This window comes from Sesamum indicum, linkage group LG13 (genome assembly GCF_026168435.1).
Source record: "Sesamum indicum cultivar Baizhima isolate 11 linkage group LG13, ASM2616843v1, whole genome shotgun sequence".
NCBI lineage: Eukaryota > Viridiplantae > Streptophyta > Magnoliopsida > Lamiales > Pedaliaceae > Sesamum > Sesamum indicum.
In genome coordinates this window covers 9,412,505-9,432,301 of record NC_142669.1, presented here as the reverse complement: position 1 = coordinate 9,432,301, position 19,797 = coordinate 9,412,505, and the positions used below count along the sequence as shown (strand labels likewise).

The window sequence follows — 19,797 nt, the reverse complement described above, 5'->3', positions numbered from 1 at the left end:
ACCCCCTAAAGTTAGATCAAAATACACAAATACTTTATGCAGTTTATAAAATTACAGCAATACCTTCTAAGATTTTAATTATAATTACAACTATACCCTTTATTTAAAGTCAAAATTTACACTAACACTCCTTAGGGATATAATTATAATTTTACAAAAATAATGATACTCGTCTAATTTGATTGATTTCAATATATGTATATATATACATTTTAAAAAAGGGGGAAACTTTTCATGGATTCCTTTATTGGCCCATACATAATTAAATTATTTGAATGGTCCACCACAAGTCCACAACAATATAAAACAAGAGGATAGAAATAACACTTGGGGAAGCCTAAAATGGTCATTTCTTATTGACCCACACCCGGACATTCCCCACCCAACCGAACAGTTCCCGTTCGTGTCTCATAATTAATCCCACTCCGAGGTCGCTATTTTCACTAATAATTAATAAGTGTATTATTTTTCCATTTTTAAATTTTCAAAAAATTGCACCTACTTTGTTTTTTTTTTCCTTATCAGATCTCATTCTCAACGGTTTTAATTTAGTTTCGGCCCTGAGAAATATTTTCAAAAATCTCATGTTCACTCTATAGTCTCCCCTAAAATCTCTGCTTAAAGCCTAAAAGCAGCTGATTCAGGTAATCATACGTTTCTGCTGTTCGCCATTAATGCCTGTCTCCGAGGTTTGGTTTGTTTTCCTGAGTGAAGATTGACTGACCACGTTGCTCTCGCGCGTAATCCGCAAATCTTGAGTTTGTTTCGTTTTCACGAAAACGTGGTGCGAGAAGCTTGTCGGTTGCTTCGGTTTTCGGGAAAATTGATTCTTGTTTTCAGTTTTGAGCTGGAGATGGCGGTCAATTTAGTGTCTGGATTAGGAGGAGGTATGGTTTGAGCAGTGTTGGTTGGGATGGGAATTGAGTAAGGATTTCTGCGGGGGTGTGGTTGGTTGGGTTTTTGAGGGTTTTGTGGGATATTACGAGAGAAAATGTTGTCTGTGTCGCCGAATTCTGTAGCTCGGAGCTCGCTAGAGGAAATGCTGGAATCTCTGCGGCGGAGAGACGAGAACGAGGCGCCGAAGGACATGCCGCCGGCTCTCCCGGCACGCCCCAGGGCGAGCTCTCGCGCTCGCCTTCCGTCTCCAAAGCGGGTGCTGCCGACGAGCTCTGAAGTTAGTGATTCCGGGTCAGGCCAGAGCTCATTGAATTGTTATGTTAAGGAGGGAGAAAGGAAAGAGCAGAGAGGGAACAGTTTTGGGGCTAAAAGAATTAAAGAAACGGAACTAGGGGAATCGCCCTATCTCTTGGCAGCATCAGCTAACAAGGTGCAGGATCAGAGGTCGGAGGAGAAAGACAATGCGGAGCTCTCAAACTTGCCTCCTGGATCTCTGCTGAGGTTTAGGGAGTCCGAGTGGGATGATAACGTTGGGTATTTCATTCAAAAGGTACCCCAAGACCGAATGTTGTTCACTTGTTCTACTTTTGTTGTCTGATTTGTGATATTCATTGATGTTTATTTTACGGAATTCATGTTTAGTGACATGAGATTTATTTATCAGGAAAAAGGAAAGAAATTCTGTGAGATTTATCCCGGGTTTGGGAGGGAACAGTGATTTTTATGAAAAATCATGTCATATATGGATTTTGTTCCTTTTGTTTTAAAGGGTTATATTGATGTGACATATTTACATGGATGGATGATCGTACAATTTATTTACGCCTCTTTTGTTTCAAAATTTTTTTTATGACATTACTATGCTAAAAATGGTTCATAGGAAATCATCATGCTTGCTGCTATTCCAATAAGTATCCTAATAATCGTCACAGCATCATTTGTTAAAAATCATGAATATTTACATTCCGTCACTTGTATTGCTTTTCCTGAGATGACTTCCAGCAGGATAACAATTCAGACCTGTGGCTTCTGTTATCTTGCCCTTGAACTTGGATAAATATATATGAGATGCAAATTTCTGAACCCACGTTCTTCGTGTGTCGTATGTGTAATATTGTGCTTGTGTCACATGCCATTTATCATCCTGGATGCTAAAGCATTTGATTAGGTAAGTCGATTCTCTCAGATGATCTAAATGATATCCCTGTAAGAATAGCCTTTATCCTGAATATTTGGGGCATTCAACTCAATAATTGGGATCAAAATTTTTTGTTGTAAAATGGTTAAGATATCTTCTTGGCTTGACAAAATGTTTAGCACTTTACACTTGGAGTGCTATATAGAATGTAGAATAGCTCACCAGCTAGACATGTTGGAAAATCCTCAGAAACTTCGTGTTTGGTGTCGGATGCATGATGGCCTCTGGGAATCTGGGCAAATAAAATCAACTTCAGGGGAGAAAGCATTGGTTCGCCTGTCAGATGGAAATGTTAGTTCGTATGGTTTGTTATCTTTTGTTATTTATTTTGAAACTGAAGAGCATACTAATGTACTCACTTCGATATCACTATAGATTGTGACAGTTCCCACTCAAGAGCTCCTACCTGCCAATCCGGACATTCTTGAGGGAGTGGATGATCTTGTGAAGCTTAGTTACTTAAATGAGCCTTCAGTTCTTCACAACCTCCAATGCAGATATTCAAAAGACATAATATATGTAAGTAGTAACTGAGAAATTCCTATTAGGTATGCATTCCATGCTCTGTGTCTGAGCTCTTGAACAATTTCTCATCTTTGTTTATGTAGAGCAAGGCTGGCCCTGTTTTACTAGCAGTCAATCCTTTCAAAGATGTCGAGCCATATGGGAATGATGTTATTACAGCTTTTAGGCAAAGAATTTTGGACAACCCTCATGTTTATGCTGTTGCAGAGACAGCATACAATGAAATGATGACAGGTGCTAAACAAAAATTATTTGGAGAAAATGCTTGCTGTTTTTGACATATCACTTCGGCTATGCTGCTAATTCTATTTTGTTTTTGCTACTTTTCATGAGTTTTGCAGATGAAATAGACCAGTCTATCATCATAAGGTGTGGTGCTGTTTTTCTACCTGTCCTTTTCAGTTTATGCAACCAGCTCCAACGCCAGTGCTTTGGCTTTTTTCCTGACTTTATGCTGCTTTATTGGATCTTACCCTTTGGTTGAGAGTTAGAATATAGTATATAATCTTTTTCAGCAAAGAAATATTTCTTGTTGTGATTTGTAGTGGAGAGAGCGGCTCTGGGAAGTCTGAAACAGCTAAGATAGCATTGAAATATTTGGCAGCAATTGGTGGAGGTAGTGGTGGAATAGAGTCTGAAATCTTGCAAACAAGCTGTATACTGGAGGCCTTTGGTAATGCCAAAACAGCCAAGAATGACAACTCCAGCCGATTTGTGAGTTCTCTCTGACCACATGCCTAAATTTAGGAGGCATCCTACATTAATCTTTTGCAATCAGCATAAGAAAACTCCCCTTAGTGAATTCCATATTTGGTGCAGGGAAAGTTAATTGAAGTCCACTTTAGTGCTGCTGGACAAATATGCGGTGCTAAAATACAGACCTGTAAGAATGATTTGAACTTGCCAAGTTGAAATTTAGGATGCTATTTGCTGACTTCTGTTTTAGTTATAGCTTTCTGACTTGTTTCCACAATTGTGTGCATACCAAAAACCGGTCCCTGATTTATGGTATAGTCCTCCTTGAGAAGGTCAGTGTGTCTATCTGAAGTAATATTAACTCTCTTTTTCTAGTTTGCTACTCCTTTCATGGACTGACATTCTGAAACAAAATATCCACCTTGGATCAGTCAAGAGTTGTTCAGTTGGCTCAAGGAGAGCGTTCCTACAACATTTTCTACCAGCTGTGTTCTGGGGCTCCTTCTGATATCCGAGGTTTGTTTTCATCCCTTTTCCAATTCCCAGAAGTGCCTTTTTGTTATATTATTTTCTTTTTCCCCCCAAATTAGTTTTGCCTAGGGGTTTCTAGTTATTGTTGACTCGGTGCTTAACCCTGATATAAGGTTCTAGTACTGCTGATTTACTATTTTATGCTATTTACACGTAAAACTTTCTTTCCGCCATTTTTTTTTTCACTTTAAGTAAAATACATCTGGAACTTGTTAAACCGAAAAATCTCAGTATCCTTGGTACTGGTGTGTAATTCCAACTCCTTGTCAGAATTATTCATAATTAAAAATTACGTTAGCTCAATGCAGTTAAGATAATATATCCGACTTACAGAAAATGTGAATGGCAAGTTTTCTTCCAGCTGTTGGAGCCTCTTTCAACCTGTACCAGTTAGCATACAGGTTGATGATTGAAGAGCAGATTTTTTCTACTTATTTTATCTTTAATCATCTGAACATATGTGAATATCCTTCTGCAAGATTATCACTTAGTATAATATGCCTATGGTACATTCTTTTTCAGGTAGGTTAAGGTTAAAAAAGGCTTCTGACTACAACTATCTCAATCAGAGTGATTGCTTCGAGATCCAGAACATTGATGATGCTCAGAAATTTCATATGCTTATGGTAATGTGACAGCACAAATATGTCCTATATAATGGAATTACTAGTCACTATGATATTATTCAAGAAAGCTTCCCCTCTGTTGCATCTGAAGACGTCTGAATCTTCAGGGTGGAAATTGTCATCCTGTGATCAGCAAAGCCCATAAAATTAAAGAGTAGACTTTCAAAGACATAGTTGCTTGTGGAGCTTCTATTCTTTCTGGCATATTTCCTTCTGTTACAAAGTTTAACTAATTCTTTAATGTTTTCTTCTCTCACTAGGGAGCCTTAAATACTGTCAAAATTTGCAAAGAAGATCAGGAACACGCCTTTGAGATGATTGCTGCAGTGTTGTGGCTGGGAAACATTTCGTTTCTTGTAACGGACAAACAAAACCACATAGAGATTGTTGCTGATGAAGGTAGCTCGAGGATTTTTTTTGTTAAGTTTTCATTCTTTTGACGACTTATTTTTTATTTGTCTCTTGGAATTTTCTTTTAATCATTTTTTTTTTCAGGAACTAGATAGCACTGCATGAATTTTCGGTTGATCTTTTAGTTTAGGAAAACAAATAGTTGTGTTAAAAAAACTCGTTGCATTTTGTTTCAATATTATCAGAGTTTAAAGTTTGTCTTTCTTCTGGATGTTGAGCCAGGAATATTCAGAAATAAAAATGCAGAAAATTCTAGATTGATTAAATTAGTGGCTTTACAGTGTGGCTTGTTTTGAAGCATACTGTGCTCCTTCCCATTTTATAACAGTCTTCAGTTAATTATAAACTGCTTATGAAGCCATTTATTAACAATTAATATGACCTACGGACTCTTCATCAACATATCTGTGGGTTTGTTTCTTGAATCTGCAAAACAATAGGGTACTATTCACACCAACGTTTTTGAACAAAAAATTATGATTGCAAATCTGGTCTAACTTATGGAAATGTAGCTGGTCGAAAGTGATGCACTTCGCATAACTTTTAAAATGCTATTTGAAGGAATTTTGGCACATGGCTGGTGATATTTCCCTTTATTGTTGATTTCAACGCTTGCTGTTTCTGTTAGATAAAAATGTGAGGAGGTTGAAACAGTTTAACTAGAATTAGTTAAGTCACTGTAGTTCATATTACTGAATCCAAGCAGCAGTTACCCATTGAAGAAAAAGAAAGGTTTATTTGAACCATGATTTTTTCACTATAAGATTTGCCTCTGAACACCCTTTTTCTTGTGCTTTAGTTCGTGGTATTAAGGAAGAAATGTTTGTGAAAATCTTCATTCCTTTTATCTTAAATGATTTGGTCTCATGTATAATTCTTCTCTTTATTCATCTTTTTCGTTTTCATTTTATTGCTCATCACTTGGTGCTTTTTCTGTTCCCTACTCTTGTCCATGGATATGATCTCCTCCTTAATGCCTCTCTCATGGTATGAAGGGTTTCCTGGTTTTCTTCTTCTCTCTGTTGAGATCTTTGACAATTGTAGTGTTTCCCCGTTATTAGGTTTATCAAATAATGTTTGAGATCATTTGCTAATCTTTAGATGGGGAACATTTCAAGTACTTCATGATTAGTTTCATATTACCCAATAACTCAACTTTAGGTGCTTTGGCTAACTATTTTAAAATGATTTCTCCATTCCTACAGCTGTAATAAATGCTGCTAGCTTGATAGGCTGCAGTGAGCAGGAGCTAATACTTGCTCTGTCAACCCGGAAAATACAAGTTGGAAAAGATGAGGTTACCAGAAGGCTGACACTAGAACAGGTTCATATTTTCAAGATTTTTATTTGTTGGATATACACTGTTTCAAAACTACACAGATACTTCAAGATAGTGCTTAACACATATAGCACAAGTACATAAAGCATACATTTGCGTGCATAGACGGAGACCACCCTCTGCGTGTACATCTTTGTTGAGGTTATGGTCCTTTTCCCCCTTCTTTAGGCAATCGATTCGAGGGATGCATTGGCGAAGTTCATCTATGCAAGCTTGTTTGACTGGCTTGTAGAAAAGATCAATTTGTCACTTTCCATGGGCAAACATAATACCGGCCGATCGATAAGCCTGCTAGATATTTGCGGATTTGAATCATTTAAGGTACAAATTGCTGGATTTTGCTTTGTGCTTGAATGCAACCGAGTCCATCTAATATTTTGTTTGCTTCTTTTTGGCTCCAGAAAAATAGCTTTGAACAATTTTGCAGAAATTATGCTAACGAGAGGCTCCAGCAACATGTTAATCGACACCTCTTCAAACTTAAGCAAGAGGTATGCATCTTATTTATGTTCCAAGTGAGTTTGAGAGGGGCATGACTTGTACTCTTCATTCTTTGATTTGCTTCACTTAAGTTGAGTCCTTGCATTATTTTTCTCTTTCAATCTGATATCTCCTAAAGCTATGTGCCTTGCAATCTGATGAGTAATTAACCTCATGCATAATAGTGGTGGTTGGATGACATGTTTTAGAGTAACTCTTTGAAATTGCAATGTTATGCATAGTGATGATTTGTTATTTTCAATTGGCAGGAGTATGAGTTAGAAGGAATTGAGAGGACAAAAGTAGATTTTGAAGACAACCAATCTTGTTTGGATCTCTTTGAGAAGGTATTTCTGTTATGTACTTAGCAGTATCGCATATCCAAGAGTCTTGGTTGTTTTCTTGGTTATAGCAGTTTAACACAATGGTCATGATTAGACTTTTTGTTTCTTTGTCTGTTGGGGGCAAGACGTATTCCATGCCAGGCCAAGTTCTCTTGTCATTAGAAACCTTTGATGAACATCCAGAGTCCACCTAAATTATTGCCTCTGCTGAAATGTTGTTAGATCTGGTTTTTACCTGTTATTGTTTGATAGATTTATTTGAGGATGGAACAAACTTAAATGCCACGGTTGTGCTTTCATTTTTTACCATTTTTCTCGGTTTTGGTAACACTGGTATGCTTGAACAGAAACCTACTGGGTTGATATCTTTACTGGATGAAGTATCAAACCTCCCCAAGGCTACAGGTTTAACTTTTGCCACTAAACTCAAGCAGCAGTTGAATGCTCACCATTGCTTTAAAGTAGATAGAGGAGGATTCAGCATTCATCATTATGCTGGAGAGGTTAGTTTTACTTCTGACTGCACGTCCATAGAATCTCTACAAACTGTGGAGGATTCTTTTTCGATTTTGATCTCTTGGTTGAATGGATTTGACAAGTCCATATATATCAAATTTTGCCTTTAACTCTGAGAAGAGCTTTCTATTGTTCCTTTAGGCTTTTCTTCACTGGATCTGGATTGTAGCTCATGATATAATTTTCTGTTGATTTAACTTTGCCTCATCAATTACCATGACAAAGAATAAGCATTATCATTAGAGAAGAATTTTTTAAGCATTTAATTGGATATGTATGACTCCTGATAATAAAAAGTTGTCAAATCTCCCTATCTTGTGCATTTAGGTCTTTTAAGTTTTTCAATTTTGTAACAGTAGCTTGGCCATGAAATCAACTTCTATTGCACCGGAAATTGTGACATTTTCATAATAGGGCCAGTCGGTCTTTCTCTGACTTCTCACATAATGTACATGATATCACTTCTATTTAGATGATTGTGGGGCTGGTTCGTTGTCTAAAATCTTAAGTATCATATTGCCAGTTTATTGCTCAATTATTCAGTCACAGGGATGAAAGAATGGAAGTTATCAGTGGTATTGTTTTTCCCTTGTGTTTGTTTGCATTAATATATTACCTGTTCTCTTTAGGTTCTTTATGACACAGGGGAATTCTTGGAAAAGAACAGAGACTCATTGCATTCTGAAACCATACAACTACTCTCATCCTGCTCTGGAGAACTACCTCAATATTTTGCGTCTACACTCCTCAAACAATCTCAGAGTCCAGAGAGTGCATCGGTGCAGTTGGCAATGCTATCTTGTCAGAAGCCAAGTGTTGCAGCAAAATGCAAGGTGATGAGGCTTGTTCTTTGCCCACTTCCAAGCCTCCCGCTTCTCTCCTGGCACACACATGCACACAAAAAACAAGAGGAAGAAGCTCAAGAAAACTGCACTCTGCACAGACAAGAAACTCCTGATGTTTTACTGATTCTTCTTTCACACTGTAAATCTTTTGTTTCAGATTATCAAGTATTGCTCCATTGTTACAATAGACCTGTCACATTGCTCTTTGGGTATGGTAGTCATTCGGGAAAAAAATTCAGAACAGTGATATGTCTCATGAAATTTTGTACAAATTCCTTCCATGGTTGCAGGTTCAGCTGTTTAAATTAATGCAGCATCTTGAAAGCACAGCACCACATTTCATCTGTTGTATAAAACCAAATAGCAAGCAGATTTCTGGTGTGTTTGAGAAACACCTTGTCTTACAGCAGCTTAGATGCTATGGGATCATAGAAGTTGTTAGGATTTCAAGATCTGGGTACCCCATCCGGATGACCCATCAAGAGTTCACAAGAAAGTAAAATGCCACAAACTTTATTTCGATTTATTTCTTATGATTACAGTAGGGCCTTTCATAATATGGTGGCAAGATTTTCAGGTACAGGTGCCTACTTCCGGAAAATATGGCTTGTCAAGATCCATTAAGCATGTCAATGGCCATTCTGCAACAGTTTGATGTCCTTCCAGAGATGTACCAAGTTGGTTATACGAAAATATACTTCCGCGCAGGACTGGTGAGTTTGTGTGTTATAAAGGTTTATACTTTCCAGAGCATTTCATGGGTGGAAGACTTTTTCAGTGTTCCATTTACACTGAAAAATAGTCGTATGTTGCTTATGGAAACTGAAAAGATCCCCGTGGATTAGTTTGTCTGATCTTCTGCTGTGGTGGAAGACAGATTGGTGCCCTGGAAGATGTTCGAAAACAAATTCTGCAAGGTACTCCCTGGATGCAGAAATGTCTCCCTGGTCATCGTATTCGTCGAGACTTCCATGCACTTGAAGGAGTAATAGTAACATTGCAATCATGTAAGCCCACGACCTAGTGCATGGTTTTGTAATTGTAATTAACCACTTTCCTCTTTGAAAATGATTGCGTGAAGAAGAAATAATTTTTTTTCTATGATCTGAATATATGTCACAAATCAGCTCGTCTCTTTGTCTGGGGAGCAGGTTAATGCCACTTCCCAGATATCATTATATCTGTTCCTTACATATGAGATTTCTTAATACCACTACTTTTTTTAGAAGAATGGAGTTATTTGACTGGAAGTCCGGGCTATTTATTTTGCTTTTACTTATGTGAAAATAATGTATCTCTAGATGTTCGTGGTGAAATTGCAAGAAAGGAGTACAATGTCTTACTTCAGTTGAAGAAAAAGCATGTTGCCTGTGACAAGCTAGACGAGGAGCTGATGGCTGTTTTGCAGATACAGTCTGGTATAAGTTTTCTCCTTTTAAGTGTTGCCCAATGAATCCCCAACTAGACTGTCCTCCTAATCTAACCATATTCTCGTGCAGCAATTCGTGGATGGTTGGCAAGAAGGCATTTTAGTCACCTAAGGAATTCAAAACAGTCAAATGCTAGTAAACTAAAACCAGGCAGGAGGAGTTCTGAAGTCAAGGTACTGTATCGAAAGCCATTAGCTGGTATTCTTCTGTCATTCTCTTTTCTCAATTTGCAGGGTATGGGCCTATGGGCTTCTGCCTGGGGTTCAATTTCTTTCTGCTATCTTAGTCTTATGTGTTGCATCTATGTTTCCACAAAATGTTGTTGACTGAAAATATAGGTCCTCTTTCCTGTATGGATCCAAGATGATGCTATGCATGGATGTATTATCTGCATCTTTTGTGAAAGGAAACTAAAAAATTTGCATATAGATTACTATAGAAAGTGAAAGATGGTTGTGAGTGAAATTAAAATGTGCATAACCCGCCCCTTCCTGCACTTTTAAGTTGTCCTTTGTTTTGCATGTTATTTTGGATTGTGAATAAATCCATCTTTTATCGGATGAGCAGGTTCTGCCACCAGAAACATTATGTTCAGTTGTTGACGAGCTTCAAAAGCGGATATTGATGGCAGAAGCAACAGTTGAACAAAAGGAAAAGGAAAATGCAGCTCTGAGAGAGCAAGTGCAACAATTTGAGGCACGGTGGCCGGAGTATGAGACCAAGATGAAATCCATGGAAGAGATGTGGCAAAAGCAGATGGCATCGTTACAAGTGAGTTTATGTTGTATACTTATGCAAAAACTTGCTATAATGGCAATGCCAGTGGGTTCAGAAGTAACCAAGCTAAAAGTTGCCCTAGTTGCACTGGGTTAGGAGGCTGATATGCTATTCATTCCGCGTACTGAGTAAAATTAGGTTATAAGTTTGTTTGTGGTGTATATCCATATGTAGGATGAAACAGATGGGAAATTTGGTTAGAGTCCTCTGCACCCGTTGCATGCTCTGTTATCTCATATTATGCTGACATGACATTATTTTCTGAAATAGTGGATAATATCTGTTTAGATATCTGTAGAAGGGATTCAGTCTCCTATGTCATCTATTCAGTACTCTGGCTTCTGGCTCTTCGCAACTATGTGTATGAGCATCATGGTAGCAAATCTGGAATAGCAAGTTCAGTGGGATATTCAGTTCTTACAATGAAAGGAAGTTAGTAAACATTAACAACTAAAAGCATCTAATTCCTAACTATATGTGTTTTGCATTTGCAGATGAGTTTGGCTTCAGCTCAAAAAAGTCTTGGTGCTCACAATACCATAGGTCAACCTGGAAGGCTTGATGGGGCCCAGTCACCCCAATTTTATGACTCGGAGGATATGTCTATGTCTCTGTCTATGGGAACTCAGACTCCTGGAGGTAGCACCCCTATGAGATTTGTTAACAATGGTATCGAGGAACTGCCATGTCGGGACACAAATGGAGGTCTGAATCCTATCGGCCCTCTCATGAAGGAGTTTGAGCGAAGGAGACAAAATTTTGATGAAGAAGCTCAAGCAATCGTAGAGGTGAAGCCAGGGCATTCCCCTTCTGTAAATCCTGTAGAGGATTTACGTAGACTGAAACACAGGTTTGAGTCATGGAAGAAAGATTACAAGGTTAGGTTAAAGGAAGCAAAAGCCAAAGCACAGAAGCTTGTGCAGAACGATCCCGAGAGACATAGGCGGAAGTGGTGGAGCAAGAAAAAGTAAAAGACTATACCGTTAATATGATTCTTCATGGTTTTAGCAACATTGTAATGAGTATTAGATGCTCTTTTTGGTAGTTAGGTAAAGATTAGGAGAGTGAATGGGGTGTGTGTATATATCAATTTTGTTGTTGCGTGGAAGTGTCAGCTATCCCGCTCCTGAGCTTAGGGATTCCGTTAGTTGAGTTTTTTCCTGCCCTCCAGTGCTGCTGTGTATAGTAATTTAGTGTGTAGAACCTGGAAGAGAAGAATTCATAATGCCTCTCCTCTCCCGGACTCATGTCATATGAAACAAAATCTATTTAAACTGCTGTTGAAAAACTTTTCAAGCCGCTTGCTATGTGGCCTGTGTTTTTTGTCTTCTCCAAAACTAATGTTTTGGTAACCTGAGTGTATTTAAGAGAAATTTCTTGCATGTATTCCATTATTGATATGGGTTTGATTTTTGGTCTTGATGCTTTCACACTCTGCGTATAGAATTTCCTGAACTTAAATATGCAATAGAACCACAGACTGGGTTTGACATCCACTGCCCACCGTCTCCCAGCCTAATGGCATCATCTATATTGTGGTTTGTTATACACTGATTAGCAGATAGACAACCTGGATACTATGTCTTTCGAGGGGGGATCTTGAAGTGCTCGCAACAATGAACTTTGTCATTGAATTCAATCAATCAGGTAAGATATTATCAACTTCCCATACATGTTCTACAATCTCTTTACTTTCTTGCATTCACACCACTAAACTGATCCATGATCTTATGATCCAGGGACAAACTTGGTGGCATAGACCCAAGCATTGTTGGCAACAGGATTATCAAGGTGGTCCAACAGGTTCTCCAGGGGGCCTTTCCCTGTCACAATAGCCTGAACAAAGAATCCAAACATGGAGAACATGGCCAGCCTTCCATTCTTGATTTCCTTCACCTTGAGCTCAGCAAAAGTCACTGGGTCATCAGCCAGACCAAGGGGGTCGAAGTACTGGCCACCGGGGTAGAGATCATTGCCCTCTCCAACTCCATCCAGGCCATTGATTCTGAATCCTTCCACAAGTCCCATGAGCACAACCTGGAATCCAAGAACTGCCAAGATGCTTTGAGCATGCACAAGATTGGGGTTGCCCAAGTAGTCCAACCCACCCTCTGAGAAGATTTGGGCTCCAGCCTTGAACCATACAGGCTCCTTGAAGTCAACTTTTACCCATTTCTCAAGAACCTCTGGGGTGATGCATCCAAGGGCTCCTAGCATGGCCCATCTCCCATGGATCACCTGCAAGATTTCTCTCAATATGGATTATTGCCCAGAACAACATAAGCTGGTAAAACTGGAGAAACATGAATTCAACTCAACATTTTCTTGTTGTAATAATTACCTCAAGAGCCCTGTTCCTGGCAAAGGCCTCAGGATCAGCAGACAAACCGGCAGTGTCCCAGCCATAGTCGCCAGGGAATTCCCCAGTCAGGTAAGAAGGAGTCTGAGCTGAGAATGGTCCCAAGTACTTCACCCGGTCAGGTCCATACCACAAGTCATTACCCTGTCAACAATCACAAAATTTTCTTTATTAGCGGGATCACCTAACAGAGGTTTTCTGAAAAATAAAGAGCAGACGGGGAGTACCATGGTGTATTTGGCATTTCCCATGGAGACAACATCCTTAAGAGGGTTGGCGTTCTTGGTCTGGCCCAAGAAAGGGGTTGCCCTTACAACAGTGGTGGAGCTGGCAGTGGCAGCCATTGATGCCATTGATATCCTCTTTCAAGATTCCCAGCTGATGCTACCTCCTTGATATGGGCTCTTTCAATGGGTATTTGCAGAACTGAAATAAAATCTTGTGATGGGCTAGTTATATATGTGCAGACAGCAGAGTGTGAGAATCATGAGATGTGTGGTGAGGATTGCATGTGCGGAAATTTGTGGCTGGTGATGAACATCAAGTGCATCACCAACCAATCAGAAGCCCTTTAAGGATTTGAAGTATCTCCTACTCATATCCTTTTATCCACAATCTATCTTGTGAAAACAGGAGTTCATTTATTACCATCAAGAAAAAGGATTTTGCTGTGGAAAAGTATATATGACTGTCATTTGCAGTAGAAAATTGAATATCTCAGGGGTCCCACTTTCCAACTGGAAAAGACACTGGGACTGTATAAATTTACTGTTCTACATATCGAATGTTTTCAAGCAACAATTCCACTCTCAACAACAATTTTTTCTCTTTTGTATATATACATAGGGGGGCAGTAAATTCCTGTTAGTCGCAAGAAAAACGAAGTAAATTTCTAGTTTATAAATTGCAAAGGGAGTTAAAACCTGTATTGATAAAGAAGTAGAAAAACGGAACTTTGATTACTTTTATCTGCTATGGTAAAAGCAGGGAGGAAAAAGAAAAAGAAAAAGAAAAGAATATTGCGGTGAGCGTGGATCGAACACGCGACCTTCAGATCTTCAGTCTGACGCTCTCCCAACTGAGCTATCCCCGCTTGTTGGGAATTCAAATGCATAGATTAAGCAAAGCCAATAAGAAAAGGCAATAACCCAAATTGAAATGGGCTTCGACGGGCGAGAGCCCAGTATTGATATCAAAAGCAAATTACGCCGAGTTCTTATGAGATTTTAACAATTATAAACAATCTATGGTTATTTAAGAAATTATTCATACCTTCCTGATAATAACATTCATTCAAGAATTGGTCCATTCTGTTATAGTTTCATCCAAATTTTGTATTGAATTTTTTAAAATAACGTTTTGATCCTAAATTATAATTCTTATACGTTTTTTACGTTTTTTAATAATAACATCAGTCCAAAAAATTTAGGAGGATGGGTCCGAATGAAATGCAAACCACTTCTACAAGGAGGAGATTGACACATACCTACAGCAAATACTTGGAGAAAGGGCACACCAATGATAGTTGCAAGAATCCACCACATCCGAAATCAAAATTTTTCAAGATTTGTTAATTAAATACAACCTTTGCAATTCTATTCTTTTTTCAATTTTTGTTCTAAGAAATTCATTTGCAGGGTAGTAATCATGAGAAAGTAGCTGTTGAAAGTTTCAAGATTCCTCAGCAAGCAAAGAGCATGAGTTACAGTCTCAATCTACAACAACGACTAAAGTAAGTAATTATTTAATATATTTATTTCAATGTAACTATTAGTTACTACTTAAATATGACTAAGTTACTTAACTTGAGAAGTAAAAAGGAAGAGGAGGAACAATTGCAAAAACACTGCCAACAAGCACACATGTTACTGCAGTATGTCTTTTTATCTTTGCTTGCACATATTTTCTCTGAAAACTCTACTACTAATTATTTCCTATTTTATTATTTTCTGGTTTCTTGTAGCAACAAGTACCTCGTGTTGGTCAGTCAAAAACATATGGTGTTTTTGGTCAAATATAACAGCAAGGGTACAAATTATGGAGTTATTTTTGCAGTTCAAATACAATTATTTCTTTTTCTGCAATATTTATCTTTTGAAAATACAACCAAATCAAGGAGAGGTCCAAGAAAAGGCCATGAATCTATGTTTAATGTTGTGAAATTGTGTGAATGTTTTGTGGGGTTGTAATTTTGTGATTGAGGCTGTAACTCTTTGCCTGAAATTATATGGATGTTTTGTAGGGTTGGATGTACATTTTAGGTAATGATATTAGCTAATTCTTTCACATATGCAGCAAGTTGTAAGATGTAATTTTTGGATTTTTGGCTTATAACATATAGATTTAAATACTCATTGGAGTGAGATGTTTATTTTTTTTTATACCATTTTTAGTATTTTCTCTAGAAATTCGATCGTTTTCGGTGTTTTACATTACCTTGCCAGTATTTTATGTTTATGTTATCATCTCAAATCGTCAAACAACCAATAACACAAATCAAAACATCAATAGCTTAACACTTGAAAGTAAAACATCATTAGAAAAATAAAACCGTGTGCAGAAATTGAAATATTAAAATACAATCAGCCTTGGGTTTTACTTCATTAAAAGAACGAAAATAAAACTGAACTAACTCCTATCCAAAAATTAACACCGCTAACCACTTTTTTCTTGCCTTCAACAATTACATTTGATCTCCGTAAAGACAACGGCTGAGGATGTGTTCGTAAAGACAAAAAACGATGTCGTTCCGTGGCACGCATAGTTTTACTCGCTAACGGTAACGTCACACCACATCATCTGTCTCCTGTTCTACTTTCTTCTCATGTAAGATTAAATCAAAGTAATTATATAATAAGATGTATTATCTTTCTTACGCGATTGATATATATTATAAACAAATATTAATTGATAATTTAATGAGATTTGTCATAATTATATATACTTTTTTATTATTTGAGAAATTATAAATACTTTCTAAAATTAATAATTGTCTAATAGATACCTCCTCCAATATATTGTCAAAATAAAACGATTATTAATATCAAAAGACATTTATAATTTTTTAAATAACGAGGAAATAATTATATTATGATAAATCTCAGAGGAGCATATTGCATGTAATTTACCCAATTATATAATAAGTAGATTAAATTATATCTCCCTTTTGTAAAATTTGTCCTCATTACAACGACATTTATATTAAATTGAAAATCAAAATTATAGAAAAAGTTTGGCAAGAAAGAAAATTAATATATATATATATATATTTGTGAAAATTTAAGATATTCCTTAATAAAATATCGAGAATTTGTGCCAAATTTAGATCATCAAACTACTATTACTTGAATAAATCGATTACAATTATTTATATTGAATATTTATATTTAATAAAAATAATTATATTATAATCTAAAATAAAAATAATAATTATTATACAATAAAATAACATTTTACACATTGATAAAATCACCACAATCACCGCCCATTGGGAGGAGTTGATTTTGTTGCGAAACGTCAGCACCGACACCGTGAGTCAATGTGGTGAAAGAGCAGAAAATGTAGGTCAGTGTGAGGGCACCCACTCCCACCCACCTTCCTATTCATACATACACGATTATGATAATTAATATATGAGAATAAGATTGTGGTTGGGGTGACAGTTGCAGCTCACCCTTTCCAGACAAACAACATGTCACCCACAACCCCTCACTCACTACCTACATCTCTCCATTTCATCACTAAGAGATTATAATTAAGACACATTATCAAATATCTTTGCACTTCTTGATTGGTCTTCTCGTGGTCGTGCATATAGGATGAGACACTGCTGAGAGCTTATGGAATTTTATCCTAGAGCCAAGGTCAGCCACTAAAACCTGCATGTAGGGAGATAATAATGGCTTTAGGACAGCGACAAGTGTTGTGACTTTCTATCGATGCAGTTTTTCTAATTTTTAAATTTATTTTATTTATCTCCTTACTATATATAATTATGATAAAATTTATAATGATATCTTATGTATGACGGTATTATGAGATATGATTATAAATATAAATGACACAATGTTCACAACATAAACTTTTAATTCCACCCTTCATTCATTATTTTGTATATTTCATTGACAAATATATGAATTTTTATACTTGTGAGAGAATAAATATAACATATATATATATATAAAGTCAAAATAGTATAAATATAATAAATATTATTTTGAATTATTGTCATTGAATAAAAAGTAGCCATTGATAAATCGAGAAAACTAGCTAATTTTATTGTCAATAACTTATTCGAAAAGTTGAACAAGACACGAAATTAAAAGTTTATATTTTTTCAAATCAATATTTTTCGTCTAAATTCAACGAAAGAGGTAAGATTATAAATAATAAGTTATTAGAGGAGGTGTAAATATAATTTGATATGTTTTAAAGGGTTGGAAAGTAATTAACCCTTTTCCTTTATTCCCACTGGCGCAAGGAGAATGGAGAAGAAAATGGTGAGCTTGTGAAAATCTACATATATAAAATGTGAGGAAGCGTTTCTCATCAGCGTTTTTCTCTCTCATCCATTCCCCGTCTCTTCCTCTCTCTTCCCATATTCATTATTTCTTCCTCCTTCTCTCCATCTTCTCATCTCTCTCTTCTCCCTTTTCAACTCCAAAAAATCCTAAAAGCCAACAACAAGTAATTTGATTTTTCTTCGTTTAGGGACGAGACGTTGAAAATGGCGCCCCGTCTCTTATCCTGTTTCAGAAGCCCCTCCGGTTCCAAGTACGACGACAAGGTGACGGCGGACTTCACGGCGGAGGAGCAGCAGAGAGGTGGCCCTGTGGTGGTGGAGCTCTTCTCCTCACAGGGCTGCGCCATCTCTCCGGAGGCGGAGCTGCTCTTCTCGCGCCTGGGGAGGGGCGACTTCAATCTGGAGGTACCGTTGGTGTTGTTGGCGTACCACGTCGACTACTGGGACTACATGGGGTGGAAGGATCCGTTTGGGTCCAGCCAATGGACCGTCCGTCAGAAGGCCTACGTTGAGGCCCTCCGGCTCGACACCATGTTCACGCCCCAAATCGTCGTCCAGGGCCGGGCCCACTGTGTGGCCAATGAGGACGAGGCTTTGTTGTCCTGCATCACGACTGCACCCCGAGTCCCTGCACCCATGTTCCAGGTTAGCCTGATCATCATTTCAATTATGCTAATTTCGGAATTTGTTAATATTTGTTGAATTTTTTTTAAAGCAAGAACGATGAACTGTTATTCATTCAAATAAATCCAATAGTATCTAAATAATATTTATTATGTAATATCCCATGTATATGGCAATGTTGGGAACTTTTGATTTTGCAAACTGACCTAGACTGCACAATGTAATATAAATAACATCCCATACATACACGATTACAATGAGATGATTCATTTAGATTGTGTGATTAGTCATTTTCTTTAAAACTCACCCCAGAATCATTACAAGTTTATTTTGGACAGGCGACGTTCCAGAGGCCGACACCGGAATCACTACAAGTATCACTAGCAGGAGCTTTAAGGACAAAAGTGGATCATGAAGGTGCAAATGTGATGGTTGCTCTGTGCGAATGCGGTCTAGTCACAGACTGTACGAGCGGGGCCAACAAAGACCGTGTTTTAGTTAACGACTACGTCGTCCGACGCCTTGAAAAGCTCGTCTCCCTCAAAGATGTATCCGCCAAGAAAGCCGTCTCCGGAACTGCTACCTTCTCTCTGTGGGAAGGTTTCAACCCCACCAAATGTAAGCTCGCTGTCTTCGTTCAGAACTCTTCTCATCAAATATTTGGTTCGCAGAACATTCCGTTGCCCGACAGGCTATAATTAGTTTGTATGTATGTCCCGTTACAGTTCATTTTGTGTGCTATCACCGGCTGCTATTTGTACAGTATTATGTGTTGTTATGTTGGTCGTAGGTTTCTTTGAGTTGTTGAATCATTGGAATTCTTTTTGTTTTGATGGATTTGAGGTTTAGGAGGTGGGGTTTGGAGGAGTTGTGTTGGTTGAAATTTGGGATGTTGTTGTTTTTTTTTAACATATGATGTCTGATTTCATTCTCTCTCCAAATTCTTCATGGTCTATCTCCCTTCACTTGAGGTGGCACAGCTAAGAGCTCCTTCATGTTAGCTGTAAATGTAGAGTAGATCAGTTGAAAACAGGCAAACAACTACTGCGTGGGTTGATGGTTGGGTAGGTTAGTTGGTGTTAGATGATAGGTAGGACTTAATTAGGTAAGTAGTCTCTGTTAATTTTTTTACGAGGGATAAATTAAAATTTTATTTAATTTAAAAATTTTTGAACTTTTATCTTAGGATTACACAATTTTATTAAATACCAAGTGTATTAATAATTTTATTTAATATCAAGAAAGATGGAAAATAAAATAATAAATTGGATAATTTCACAACCATCACTGTAGATGATCACAAACTACAAAATCTCACTACCAATATGATTTAATCCCCACCGATCATTGATGATCAGAATCTAACAGTAGTGGGGCCCCAACAGCTCAACTCCATGACTTTCTTCACGCCCTTTTCTCTCCTCTCAATCTTCTCCCTGTCCCTCATCATCACCATCTGATCATCACAGGAGTTGGGAGGAGGAGGAATCAGGTGTCTCTGGTAGTAGGATTGCACGGTGGCCTTGCCCTGATTTTGGATCATCCTCCATCCATAGTTCCATCTGCAAACACCCAACTGATCTTTCAATGCCTCCACTGCTCCAATGCATGCCGCCACAATCCACCCTCTCGTCGCTCCACTCATTTTGTGCTGATGAATTTCACGGTCTTGATTGC

General features: G+C 37.7%; 3 protein-coding genes and 1 non-coding gene across 4 annotated transcripts; 2 read left to right on the top strand and 2 right to left on the bottom strand.

The window, feature by feature from the left end:
- Positions 1–454: 454 nt before the first annotated feature.
- On the top strand, positions 455–11,911 carry LOC105177038 (myosin-2). The gene is made up of 24 exons (XM_011100061.3): positions 455–1,447; positions 2,285–2,386; positions 2,471–2,614; positions 2,704–2,854; positions 2,962–2,989; positions 3,166–3,334; positions 3,440–3,503; positions 3,635–3,648; positions 3,748–3,832; positions 4,370–4,473; positions 4,734–4,872; positions 6,090–6,208; positions 6,392–6,544; positions 6,625–6,714; positions 6,973–7,050; positions 7,395–7,550; positions 8,193–8,396; positions 8,699–8,904; positions 8,986–9,121; positions 9,286–9,415; positions 9,710–9,826; positions 9,908–10,011; positions 10,406–10,609; positions 11,110–11,911. The coding sequence occupies exons 1-24, from the start codon at positions 992–994 to the stop codon at positions 11,584–11,586; spliced, it is 3,630 nt and encodes a 1,209-aa protein (XP_011098363.1). The 5' UTR covers positions 455–991; the 3' UTR covers positions 11,587–11,911.
- Positions 11,912–12,220: 309 nt separating this feature from the next.
- Positions 12,221–13,414, bottom strand: LOC105177037 (chlorophyll a-b binding protein 13, chloroplastic). Its single transcript, XM_011100060.2, has 3 exons — positions 13,202–13,414; positions 12,957–13,118; positions 12,221–12,853 (listed from the first exon to the last, which is right to left on the bottom strand). The coding sequence occupies exons 1-3, from the start codon at positions 13,325–13,327 to the stop codon at positions 12,344–12,346; spliced, it is 798 nt and encodes a 265-aa protein (XP_011098362.1). The 5' UTR covers positions 13,328–13,414; the 3' UTR covers positions 12,221–12,343.
- Positions 13,415–13,994: 580 nt separating this feature from the next.
- TRNAF-GAA (transfer RNA phenylalanine (anticodon GAA)) lies at positions 13,995–14,067 on the bottom strand. The gene has a single exon. It is a non-coding gene; the product is annotated as a tRNA-Phe (tRNA).
- A 3,420-nt stretch (positions 14,068–17,487) lies between these two features.
- On the top strand, positions 17,488–19,068 carry LOC105177039 (uncharacterized). The gene is made up of 2 exons (XM_011100062.3): positions 17,488–18,141; positions 18,459–19,068. Exons 1-2 carry the CDS (start codon positions 17,701–17,703, stop codon positions 18,816–18,818), a joined length of 801 nt encoding a protein of 266 aa, XP_011098364.1. The 5' UTR covers positions 17,488–17,700; the 3' UTR covers positions 18,819–19,068.
- The last annotated feature ends 729 nt before the right edge of the window (positions 19,069–19,797 follow it).